Source organism: Clinocottus analis, unplaced genomic scaffold (assembly GCF_023055335.1).
Source record: "Clinocottus analis isolate CAN_PGR_092001 unplaced genomic scaffold, fCliAna1.0.p SCAF_4, whole genome shotgun sequence".
Taxonomy (NCBI): Eukaryota; Metazoa; Chordata; class Actinopteri; order Perciformes; family Cottidae; genus Clinocottus; species Clinocottus analis.
This window is the reverse complement of record NW_027176153.1, coordinates 7,068,715-7,081,492: the sequence shown is the minus strand read 5'-3', so window position 1 is coordinate 7,081,492 and position 12,778 is coordinate 7,068,715. Positions and strand designations below refer to the sequence as shown.

Sequence of the window (12,778 nt, the reverse complement as noted above, 5' to 3'; positions counted from 1 at the left end):
AACATCTGTTTATGAGTCATATGCAAGTTTTATATTTTATTCATACACTGATTTATCTGGTTAAAATTCAGGGATGAATAAAAGTCTCTTTCTGGGAATGTTTTTCCTTTACCTTTCCATGATCTGTTGCCCCCAAAGTAGTTTTCATACAACACTATTTAAATCGTGGTTGCCACATGCAAGAACATGGTGGTGTGGTAAGGTTTCTGTACGAGCTAATTGAATCTAGTAATGAGATATCCACAGTACCAGGCTATTATTATCATTATCGACATCCACATGAACAGTAAAATCTACAATAATAACTGTACCAGTTTTAAGGACTAAACTTGATAAAAACTCTGAAACATTCAGAATACTTTTCTGGGGCCCGAGCACAGTATAACAAATAGAATCGGCTGTATTGTTTTTCGACACAGTAAAATTGGAAGTGTGAAATGAACTCCCATAGTGTTAAAATCAACACTATGCCAGCATTTATATAGTCCACTCGGGTTCAGAGTTAAATTTACACTTTGGATAGAGTTAATATTTTAACTCCATAGTGTTGAAATCTAACACTCATTATGACACATGTAAGTGTATTTTTTACTCCACAGTGTGTTAGTATGCAACAATCACAGTGTTGTCTCATGACACATGAAAGTGTTTTTTTTACACCAAATTGTGTTAATATCCAACACTCACAATGTTGTCTTATAACGTGTGAAAGTCTGAATACACAACAGAGATAAGAACTTCATTCAGGGTTTCACATTCATAAGGTTACACCGCTGAACTGCATGTCTCACAGGATGTAAGTAAAACAGAAAGATTGTGAAATAACCGTAGATAAGTTAGTCAGGAGTGCATTGCGGTAACTCACCGAAACAACCCCGCCCCCAGAGCTTTCTCAGCACCCAGAAATGAGGTGATGGAGGGGGAGGGGCTTGTCAGAGTATTTCTAACACCACCTGATTTCCACCATCACTGTCAGTTGAAAAAGAAAGACCGCGAAAAAACCGGATGTACAGATAACTCGGTCAGGAGTGCATTGCGTTAACTCGCCGAAACAACCCCGCCCCCAGAGCTTCTTCAGCGCTGCCAGTGCTTTTTTAACACCCAAAACAACGCTGAGCAACTCAAAGTATTTTACACTGGCAAATTAACACAACGTAACACGACCCATTTTGCTGCGTAGGTCGGATGTGAAAGACTAATGCTGCGTTTACACCAAAAGAATTCTGAATTTTGACAACGCTTTTTCGCCGGAGTTTACTCGCTTGAGTATGTGCTGAATTCACTTTAATGTTGCTTCTTAACCACGACCAGGGCGTCAATCATCGCACTGGTCTTGCCAGGCCTTTTGATGGTTAGATTTCATTATTTACGTAAACTCCCTGACTTGCTGTGGTTTCACTAAAACGTTTCTAAGTAACCCTTTCAATGTCGGATTTCAGTCAAAGACACAACTCTGTAACCGTACGGGCCTGTGGGAGTCTAACAAAGTAATCCATATCCTTACAAACCCCCGATTAGTATCGCTACATTTGCGAAGATGGCGAGACTTTTTTTTCTCCCCGCGAGTGATTCAAAATCCTACGTCTCATTGATCCGTTTTCGGCATCATACGGAAGCAGCTAATCATTTTGATAATAGGCTCGACTGAATCAGGCACTGTGTTGGCACAAAGCGGGTCATTTTTACTTTTTTTTTTTAACCGAAAATCAAGTTGCTTTGACTGAATATGCTTCCTAACATGCTAATGCTTTCCTTGGATGTGTTTATGGTTGCAGCTGTCGATGCTTTAGATCTTAATCTTTCTAAAAACTTTTTTTTTTTTTTAAACTCTGTAACTCTCGAGGAGTCCTTTCTGGTCCACTTTGCTCAGACTCATGCTGGGTATTTATAGTTATGATCACAATATCGTTTAAGGGATTTGTTTTTTGCAGATATACATTTTTTTCCCAAGGCTTTGCTGAACAAATACATACAATCAACACAAGTATTGGAGTCAATTTGTGGTTTCTACGACGACTCAAACACAGGGAAATACTAGAAATACTCCTCCAATGCTGTGCAGATACTGCTTTCATGAAGAGTTGCTGCAGTGAACACAACCCTATTGATTCTTTAATGGTTTATTCCATCGTGACAGATGCATCATACTGCACAGAGACACGCTGTAAATAGATGTATCAGAGCTCACTGGAGCAGAGGAGTAACCAATGGTGATGTCATTCACCTTTTCCAGTCACCTCACCTTCATCTTCATCACCGGCACATACAGGTTGAGTAAATAAGAAGCAAAGTGTGTGAATAAAGCCAACGAAAGCTCTCGTATGTTCACCACATTTAGTGTGGCTCTTATGCACCAGTTTCTAGATGAGACCCATCCAACACAATGCCTCAACACGACAGTGTGTGTGCCATGATTAGACATTGACATCCAGAAAAAAAAAATATATATATATTCCATAAACAATATGGGGACCTACTGTGACACCGCTGGAGATCAAAATCTCTGCTGCTTATCTGAGAAACATAGTTTCGAGAGAAATTGAATTGCCGACCTCGGGAAGCACCGGATACGTCGAAAATGTTATTGTTAAATGAAACAACCTTGACTTTGGAAAGACATGAATATGTATTTGTTGAATTTTTTATGAAGGGCGGTGTTTGACTTTTGTTCTCGGTATTTACCCGACTTGTTGTCTCCAGGGAGGGTTGCAGCCGAAAGTCAACAGTCAAGTGTGCATGCACTTACACTTCGCAGATCAATTGCTTTCTCAGTGGGACTCTGCTTGAGTGTGAGTGTGTGAGTGCAGTCTGTTGCTGCCCGGCAGGGTGTGACGACTTAATGCCTCGTCATTGGCTCCTCGCATATTTCTTGTTTAAGCCATTGAATGGTTGGACAGGTTGTGAAGGCAAGGTCAAACTGGCTTAACAGCACCTTTGTGTGTGTGTGTGTGTGTGTGTGTGTGCGTGTGAGTGTGTGTCTCCACCTTATTGCCGGGATTAATTGCCTCTATTTGTTACTGGTTCTGTCTTCAGTCTTTGTCCTCCATTTCTAAACTTGGGTGTTTTGAATCTCCTTGTATGGCTTTATTCATAGCAGCTCCTTCCATTTGGACTCCACCAACACGGATTTAAACCTTGCATAATTTAAAAATTAATCTCTAATCAGTGAACCCAAGTTTGACGAAAATTAAGTAGAGTTTAAATAATCTGGAGATACTTGCTCACCCAAATAAAGATGGGTGCCCTTGTAACGGACTTGTTCAGGACACAGAAGAAGTCGGCTCCGTTGAATTTTTCCCGCACTTGTTTATTTTTCTGCAGAAGACAACACACATACATTTCCTTCCAGTCTGTCTCCGCACATGAACCTCCTAAACACACAGAACAACGTATACAGGGAAAATATATGACAAGGCGGCCGGATATGAACAGTACAGTTGGCGCCAAATAAAAAAAAAGTTTGGACGGCATTTCTGCCGTCCAAACTATCAACTCGACAGCTGGACACCGCGAGCGCATCAGCGACCATCACCGTGTCCAACAAACGGTTACATTTCAGAAGAATAAAACAAAACAGTGCGACATATTCTCCCTACGTCTTACCTTCAACGGTAACTCACTTTTGTGAAAGTAAGACGGAACTACGGGAGCCTAGGAGGTGCGGAAAAGGCAAAACGCAACCTCCGCAGGAAACAGACTCAACTTTTCAAAATAAAATTCATACACACTCAACAAGATTGTTGAATAACAAACAAAAATAAAACACATTGAAAATAGGAAATGACAGTGTGTTTTTAACTCCGTTACATCCTGTCAGGAGCTGGTAGGTAGGTTATCAAAAGGGGAGGATGCGTACACTTGTAGATGGTCTGTGTTCCTCAACCCTGTGATTCTTACAGGGGTGTAACAAGAAAACTGTGCAGTGATCATTAGAAGGTGCATCTCTACAGATGGGGAGCATTTGCGCTACAAAACAACCACATTGAGTCCATTACCTCCACCCGCTGTGGACCAATAGAAACTCTGTCGCTCGGTGACTCCAGAACAGTTTGCTGAAAAGTTCAGCGGCAGAATAGCGAGACTCTGCCTCAGAAGGATTTCAAACATGGTTTATGCTGCGTTCGCACCGAACGGGGCGTGGCTTATCTCTGTGAAAAGAGCTATCGTTTAATTTATCGACCGTGGAAGAAATAACCGCTATTGCTGCGTTGCACTTGTTTTGGAAGTCCCAAAAACGTCAGAACATCAAACGCCCTTCTGTTTGGGTTCATGACACCATCCGTACCCGCACACAGCTCGGTGAATAGTTCAGTAGTTCGGCTTTATACTCGTAAATTCCACAAATGTCGGAAAACAACATCGTATTAAATTCAGAGATTTAAGTTTTTGATGGAACAGATTTTAACGTAATCTACATTTCGAGTGAAAGCTAAACAGGCATTTCACAGAGGATGAAATTTAAGCCAGTTTCAAAGTTTGGTTTTGAAGTGAAAGCGTGCTTCACGGTTTCACAATGAACCCTTTAAGTATTACGCCCTCGGTTGAAGCATTTGTTTTCTGATTCTGGGAGTTCCTGTTTGCTAATTTGACCTCTGCGTTCTACCCGCTCACCGCTCCACGCAGGCTGTCATTTCCCCCTGGCCGAGTGACTCCAGATTCAATTCAACTCAGTTTGATGCTGCCGCAGGTGCTCTTTGAAAACCTGTCAGAATGCCATCTCCATCAGAGAGCAAATTTCGAGCAGGCGCCTCTTCCTATGTTTGGCCACAGTTGAGTATTGGTTGTCTGACAGCCTGCTGAGCTTTCTTCGTGGCTGGCCTGAATGATTTTCATTTCCTGACCTCAGGTGTAACCGGACATCATTTTTGCTTATGAAATGCCATTCTTGTCTGAGCCATTCCCCTCTGATTACCTGTTCCTACTCCACATGCTGTGCTCCACATCAGCAAATTACGTTATGAAAAAAATACAACGGAACATCCTGTACCCTCTCTACATTTTACCTCCGTGGTTCCAGTATTGAGTCATGCTCTATCTGTCACTTTCTCTCCTTTTCAGCTATGGAGGAGCTGGATGGAGATGAAGTGAGGGTGTCTTCTAGGGGACGTCTTGCCGAGAGAGACATTGTACAGGTACTCACCATTTCTCTGTCGCTGGTTAAACTGGAGCATGTTTCTGTCAAATGCAGCTGCATGGGGGGGATTTATCTTCCGGGATGAGGGCGACACACACTCAAACAGACACCGGGGACTGCCTCATACAAAATACTTCACAATACCCGTCTATCGCGGGCCACTGTCTTGCTCAAGGGGACAACACCGTGATTCTGGTTTCACTTGCCCACACAACTCAAAAGTAGTACACCAAGGATAAAATGTTTCTGATGTTCATCCTCATGTGTAATGTTCGGCAACCCCTCTGTAAATGGACAGCGGCTCACTGTAGATTTCCGTGGTGGCTGCAGAAGAGTGTTGTATAGTCCAAAAGTCTCAATGTACGAGAGAAAAACAAATTACGGAATAAACAACATGTTTTTTTCCCCCCAGCAAAACGTTCAGCTTCAATCTATATATAGCGGGTAAAATAAGTATTGAGCATGTCACTGTTTTGCTCAGTAAGTATATTTCTAAAGGTGCTATTGACTTGAGATTTTAACCAGATGTCAGTAAGAATCCAAGCAACTCATACATAAGAAAGCCAAACAAATATATTCAGAAATTAAGTTATGCGTAATAAAATGTATTGAACACACTTAGTGAAATTTATATAATGCTTGGTACAAAAGCCTTTGTTGGTAATGACAGCTTCTAGAGAAACTTGTCACATTTTCTTATGTCAATAAAACACCTTTAGAAATGAATTTACAAAGCAAAACGGTGACGAGTTCAATAATTGTTTTACCCGCTGTGTGTTTGTGCCTTTTCAAAAAAAAAAAACATTTTCACTGTTAAAACCTGCTTTTCCATTCGATGAACCCGCCAATGAAATGCAGGCGCACGTCGCCTTCAAAGGGAATTGCGATACGCCTAAAACACACCTGTGATTAATTAAGAAAATAAATACAACCCTCTGCCCTCTGCAGCCTCGGCCCCGTTAAGGCTCCATGTAACGAGCAAAGAGATGTAATTGCACGTCAGACCATGCGCTACGGATCGTTAAAATAGGGGCCTCCGTGTTTTGCTACCTCTACTTTTGCTTCTGAAAATCAGCAATATGATAACATAAAAACCAGGGTAGAAAAAGGTTTAAAAACTGGCCCCTATCTTTATGGCAGTATTGCCTTGTGGGCGTTCTTGGTAATGTCGCAGGCCTCCGAGGGCTCAAAGATGACGTCCCAAACCGTACTTCAAGTCACTCCAAATGATTCCAGATCAATCCTATTCAGGATAGTTTCAATTATGTATTGAGTTTCTGTGTAGTGCAAAATAAAATAATGTTAGGCTTTAAAACGTCTATAAAATATCGAATAAAATTCAGTACGACCACTCCGCTGTGACTGTTTGAAGAGTCCATCCTCACTTCAAAGTCAACGCCAGGACATTCACGGCTGTGGTCACGGTTCTATTTCCACTCGACAGACAACGCTTCTCTAATCCAAGCCGCTGGCCGACTGTATTATCTGTAACATTCTACTTATCGGTGACAAGAATCGGTGAGACATTTCCTTACAGAGTATCAAGAAAAAACAGTTCTTTCTTGAAAGTGTTTTCTAAAGCGTGGAGCGGTAACCCCATCAGGGATTGATAAAAACCAGAACTGGCAACAGTAAATAGGCATTTTAAAAAGCCTGATAGGGGAGCACAAGTAGGCTCGATACATTGGCCTCTGATAACAATGCACCTTATGCACCTTTTGCATTTTTGCATCGCGCTGGAGAGGACGGGCCAGTCAGCTGGCGGAGCATGGACCACGATGAAAAACGAGCACTCACGATGATAAATGTAGACGGTCTAGACCGGGGGGGGGGGGGTGCTCGCAATCGACCAGTCCCGGTGTGCACGTTAACCGGCTTGTTTGAAAGAGCTGCGCCTCGCCTGCAGCCCAGACGAGAGCAGGCGGCCGCAGCAGGGGGGCGGAGTCAAACAACAGTGATGAAGTTGGACAGTTTTAGGCTGCCTTCAAAGTACACACAGGAAGTCACACAAAAATGACTTCCTGTTCGTTACAATTTTCAGGCGACTTGTACTCGTATGTGATGATAAATATATATTTATGAAGAAATGTGTGTGTAGCTGCATCCTTTGTTCTTATTTCTGCCCGTGAAATACATTACTACTGGTTTAGACGTGTTATCAACCAAGATTATGAATAAAAAATGGGTGTATGTCAAATGAATGTGCGTACAATATATTTCCTCACATGGTTTGTCTCCCGCAACACTCTCACCAGCGAACACGTTTGTCTTCACCTGATAATGTGTTGTGATTAGTGAGGTGAGATTATAATATAATACGGCAGTTTAAAATATATATATATTCTTGCTCATTTAGATGTCTCGCTTTGGATATTACCAAAAAAACATGCGTTTGAATCGAACAATCTGGCATAACGCTGCAGCCCACAGTCCCGGTTTTATTTCAAGTGTTGATTGTATGAAAAAAAAAAAAAAAAAAAGGTTATTGCAGTGACATAAAGTATGGTTCAAATATGTCTTGATTGCACTTGAAGTATCCATGTATACATTCACTCTTGAGTGCGTTGCTCAAGGCGGCTGCTTAATGGACACGGTGCACCAGAGATCGTTTAATGCACGGCCTCGTGCACAGACGTAAGGACGGTTAACATACTTCTTCCTCCACTCTGGATATTTAATTCCCCGGTGAAGTACAGACTCTGCGAGGAAGGCGCACATTTCTGTAGGAGGGCTTTAATCCCCCGACCTGCCTGACCCTTTAAGAAGGAGTCCACTTCCTTCTTAAAAAGTGCCTCTTGAGAGGGCCCATTTGAATATCTTCAATCAAAGTGCATTTGACCTGGGTTAAAGCAACGGCACCGCCTCCAGGGATCCTCCCTGGTTGGCCGCAGACAGCAGCTGACAGTATAAAACTAATGAAATTGTCTGCAGAGGACTGCAGGGATAAAGCCACTGAAGTTCTTCCTTCTCGTGGCCGGTCTGAATGTTTCCTGTAAATCAACATCTTTAGAACAATCTTCTTTCAGTAACTTTTTCACGACACTTCAAATCTAAATTGTAAACAATAGAAATATCTAGTTTGATGCAGGCGGCCCTGAAATGAATGCTGTCAGACTTTAACAGACGGATGAAGTCTGGGATTTCATGTATTTGCTTTCTGGCCAAACCGGGCTTGTTGAACATTACCATTATGAGACCAAATATATATCGTCAATGATTAAACATACCCGTATCTATATACATATGATGTCAAAACACCCAAACTATTGTCTTCCCCCGCTTCCAGTTTGTGCCATTCAGAGACTACATCGACAGATCCGGCAACCAGGTCCTCAGCATGGCCCGGCTGGCGAAGGACGTCCTCGCCGAGATCCCCGACCAGCTGCTCTCTTTCATGAAGAGCCGGGGGGTCGAACCCCGACCGGCCCTCTCCTCCTCGCCGCTACCGGGGCTGCACCGGCACATCTGACCCCACCGCCCTCCCCTCAGTCACTCCCCGCCGCCTCCGCCTGCCCAACGCCGCTCACTTCCCATACAGCCATTTGTCACTTTAAAACAGGAGCAGAGGGACCGACCCCGCGACCTGACCTCCTCCGGTCTTGTCGCTGGTGAAGCCAAACTGGCACATCACGGCGGGCGGGCGCTCATCCCTGCTGGATCTTCTCCAACTCACACCATATATATATATATATATATATATATGTATGTATATATATCTATATATAGATATATATATAGATTACGTAACTTTTTGTTGATTGTATGAGAGTGCTACAAACTTTTTGTTCCCCCTCACCGAACACCTTTGTGCACAACAAGTTTCCACATTTGTCTTCAGCAAGGTGTTGACATCTGGCAGCGGTCCCAGGAAATGCCAGACGGCAAATTAAATTGGAGCCGGTCCTCGAATGAAAGCAGAGCTTTTTGATGGGAAATAAACGGCAGTTTGTATCTGGTAATCGGCGAGGTGATGGGCCTGTATTTTTGGCCACGCTTTGACTGTAATCTGTTTCGGGTACTTTAGGGACAGGTGTTTCTTTCTCTTTTTTCTTCTTTTTTTCACCATCGTCGTTATCATCAAGCGGTGCCAAATCTTATTCAAACTTATTCGAACTTCTTATTGAAATGGAGGTTGACAAACGATTAGTTTAGTCCTGAGGGTTCTCTAACGGGAAGGCGTGCCTCCCCCGGAGGAGGACACGAGGCAAAGAGAGAGATGTCAACGTCATTGCGGTTCGGTCCGCCACTAAAGCCCTTCGAGCGCCCGATTGGCACAGTTAGCATCCGACAACGCGAGTCCGTCACTCACTCAAATCTATACGCGCGGACATTTTAGTCCGCGTTACTGGCACCACCAACATCCCCAAACCTTCTAGCTCAGAACTCACTTGAGAGTCTTCACGTTTTTGAAGCGACAGCTGTCTCCATGTCCGTGAGTTCACCGCGAAGCGGAGCTGCTGATAGTTTATTCGGCTTTTAATTGTGTCGTCATTGAGGCAAAAAAATAATAATCTTCTCGTTTACGCCCCCGGAATGATAGGAACTGTCTTTCTTCCGCAACATTAGAGCCTGTTTATCCCCCAAATGGAAGTCAGGCACAGGATATTAGCAGAGGTGACGATATCCGTTAACATTATGGGGGAAAGCTGGAGGGTTTAGTGACGAGAGGAGAGACTTTCAGATGTGGGGCGTCATACAGAGGCGTTGTGGGGTGTAGCGTGGGGGTTCCGCTCACATGCTCGTTATTAGCAGTCACAGGCCTTCACCCGCATGCACACGCACACACACACAAACACACACACACACACACAGACCTGTATCTGCCACGCCACACCTACTCTCCCTTTGCTCAGCGTGGGCCGAGGCCGGGAGCAGATTCCCCCCCTGCTGTTCGAGAAATGCCAGTCCCTCAAGCTGCCCTGCAGGGAGCAGGAGGGTGGAAGGATGGAAGGAAAGAAGGAAAGAAAGAAGGAAGGAAGGAAGGAAGGAAACGGAAATAAAAATAATTGGGTTTGAGGACGAAAGAGAGGAGCAAGTAAAGAGGAGAGGATTTGTTGGATGACGCCAGTGGGGAAAGACATTTGAGGAACCGGCGGTGGCAGACTCAAAAGCTCGGTCTCTGAGTTTTTGCTCCGTCTGATAAGTCTGTGTATGCATATGTTTTGGGAAGGACCACCTCAAAAGAAGGATAAATGCACATTCTCCGAAAAGCAATATAGCCGACCCCCTTGTGATGTTCTCCCTATGCATGCCCCCCCCCCCCCCCTCACCCTCCTCCCCTCTCCCCTCTTCCCTGCCCTGCCGTGACTCGACATATCCCCAGGCAGACCGGGGCTGTGTGCAAAGTGGACAGAGTCTGCCACCCAGTGGTCACCGTTTGTATCGCAGGGTATCTTTGATTATGCATGACTACTGTACATTCCTCTACTACCGCAGCACAGCTGGAACACATGGCCCGCAAGCTCCAACACGCACACGCGTGTTCTCGTGTGAATGTGGCGCGTCACTTTTTGAAGGTGTCTCGTTATCGTCAGTGCGATGATGAGGATGAGGATGAGGATGTGGCAGCTTAGAGGGGTATTTATGCAGTTTAATGTGTTGTGTGTGTGTGTGTTTTGTTTTTTTTGATAAACTTGGACAAAGTTTAATCGTGAAGTTGTTGCATGTCGAGGATTAAATGCCTTCCAGTGTTCAAATAGTTGTTGTCTTTGCAACTTGATTGTCCAAAAAAAAAAAAAAGAGGGTATATCTCAAAGTAATATGCATTTTTCTGGTGTGACTGTACATTTTCATTTGTAGATTTCAGAACAGCCTCGAATACATGTTGGCATTGTACTGTGCGTTCGTACCACAGGATGCGTTGACTGTCGATGTTGTTGAACCAAAAAATAAGTTTTCATATCAGCTTCACTTGCAGAAACGCACAATACCACATGGTTAACGTTGTGATTTTTTTTCTTCTTCTCTTCCGACAATAACCATGTAGTTTTGTTGCTCAAAGATCATGTTTTGAGTTTAAATATGAACTTACCGAATGTAGCGTATCAACCGTAACTACCGTTAATAAATACAACCGCCCTGAGCAAACGTTCTCATGACGTCACGTATCAAACTCGACAATTACAACTCTAATTAATAAAAAACAACTGCCCCTAACCGGCCGTCTTAATGTCTCTTAACCACTCCGGGGTCTTAGGGTCATTTTCCCGATTTTCACATAATTTCTCAAATTCACCTTTTTAACATAACTTTAAGTGCAACAAAGGTCACTGGATTATCTACGTCTACTTTTGTAGCCTGAATGCAAAAAGCCTCCATATTCAACAGATCCCTGGTTTGCAGAAAGCTTCTCTGCGTCTGGGCTGTTTAACTAACTCGTCTCGCCGAGCCCGTTTGTGTTCAGTAAGTGGAACGTGTGAATTTCCCCATTGAGAAATGTGTATTTTTGATATTTTGCAACGATGTGGAATGTTCCCGAGGGCATGGAGAAACGGACATGGGAGGTCGCTGCAAGACACAGATGGTATCCAAAAGTATTCTTATGGCACTTAAAGCCTGTTGTGTGATTTAGTTTTTTGTACAACGAGAGCATTATCTTATCTTTGTCTTAATATATGTATATTCTGCCGACAGTGTTTATGAAATGGTTCTTTTCATTGTATATACAGCAGAGTCCATGACGACCAACGTTTTCCCCTTGTTTGCTTGCAGTAGAGCTCCAAACGCCTTTTACATTTCTGCCTCTAATAATAAATCTATATTGTATGTTGACCTTTTTATGAATGTCTAATAAGAACAATGTAGACGCTTGAACTAGAAACCCATAACTGTTTTGACAAATATGTTGTGTTTTTGATATGCGGTTTGACTGCGTTTGTGATCAATCGTATCTAAAGTTGATGAACTGCATTACAGTAAAAAAGCAAACGTGAAACCACACGATCTGAGTTATTGAACGCTGCCGTTTGTCCCGTGGACACTCGCGGCAAATGAATTCACAAAACCGTACAGAACATTCACAGATCCATCCCAGCTCCTGGTGTTTCCATCTCGGCTTGAAAAGAAACACAGGCCCGATCCCACACTCTCAGACTTCAGGCTCCCGTCAAGTCCTTGAGGGTTTAATTTCCGTCCCGCTGTCAAATCATGGAGCGCTTGAGGAGTCTCTTCGTGAACACTCAACGGGCTCATGTCTGCAGACTTTGCCCAGGGGGAATTACCCACAATTCATAGCAATGTGGCGTTAAAACACAGGGTAGCCAGTGGAAGCGTGGAGACGTAAAAATTGGGGAAATTACATTTATACAGAAAACATTCAGGATTAGAGATGGAACATAAAACCACACGAAACCAGAGAAATGGAGGCAAAGATTATATCACACATCAAACATTTCCTTCTGTCATTATTAACTAACTGGAACTAACTTGATTAAATGAAATGACCTCTCATCTTGTGAGCAAAGAGCCAGGAAGAGGAGAGTAAAAAGTATTAAATAAATACCCACTATTGTCCGTACTGTTTGCTGACCTCATGGTCACGTGACATGTTGTAGCAAAGTGCGGTCCCATTATTTCAAGCCCTGACAGTCCTCACACATCCCAGAGGGTTCTGGGTTTGAGGCCTTTGGGAGAACGTTGGGATTG

The 12,778-nt window shown here is 43.4% G+C and overlaps 1 protein-coding gene across 1 annotated transcript in view; it reads left to right on the top strand.

Moving 5' to 3' along the window:
* LOC137800229 (copine-9-like) overlaps positions 1-10,407 on the top strand; it is a 72,756-nt gene extending 62,349 nt beyond the window's left edge. Inside the window, exons 19-20 of the mRNA XM_068597319.1 lie at positions 5,059-5,132; positions 8,421-10,407. Of these exons, the coding sequence (XP_068453420.1) occupies positions 5,059-5,132; positions 8,421-8,603 (257 nt within the window). The 3' untranslated portion in view covers positions 8,604-10,407. The remainder of the gene's footprint in view (positions 1-5,058; positions 5,133-8,420) is intronic.
* The last annotated feature ends 2,371 nt before the right edge of the window (positions 10,408-12,778 follow it).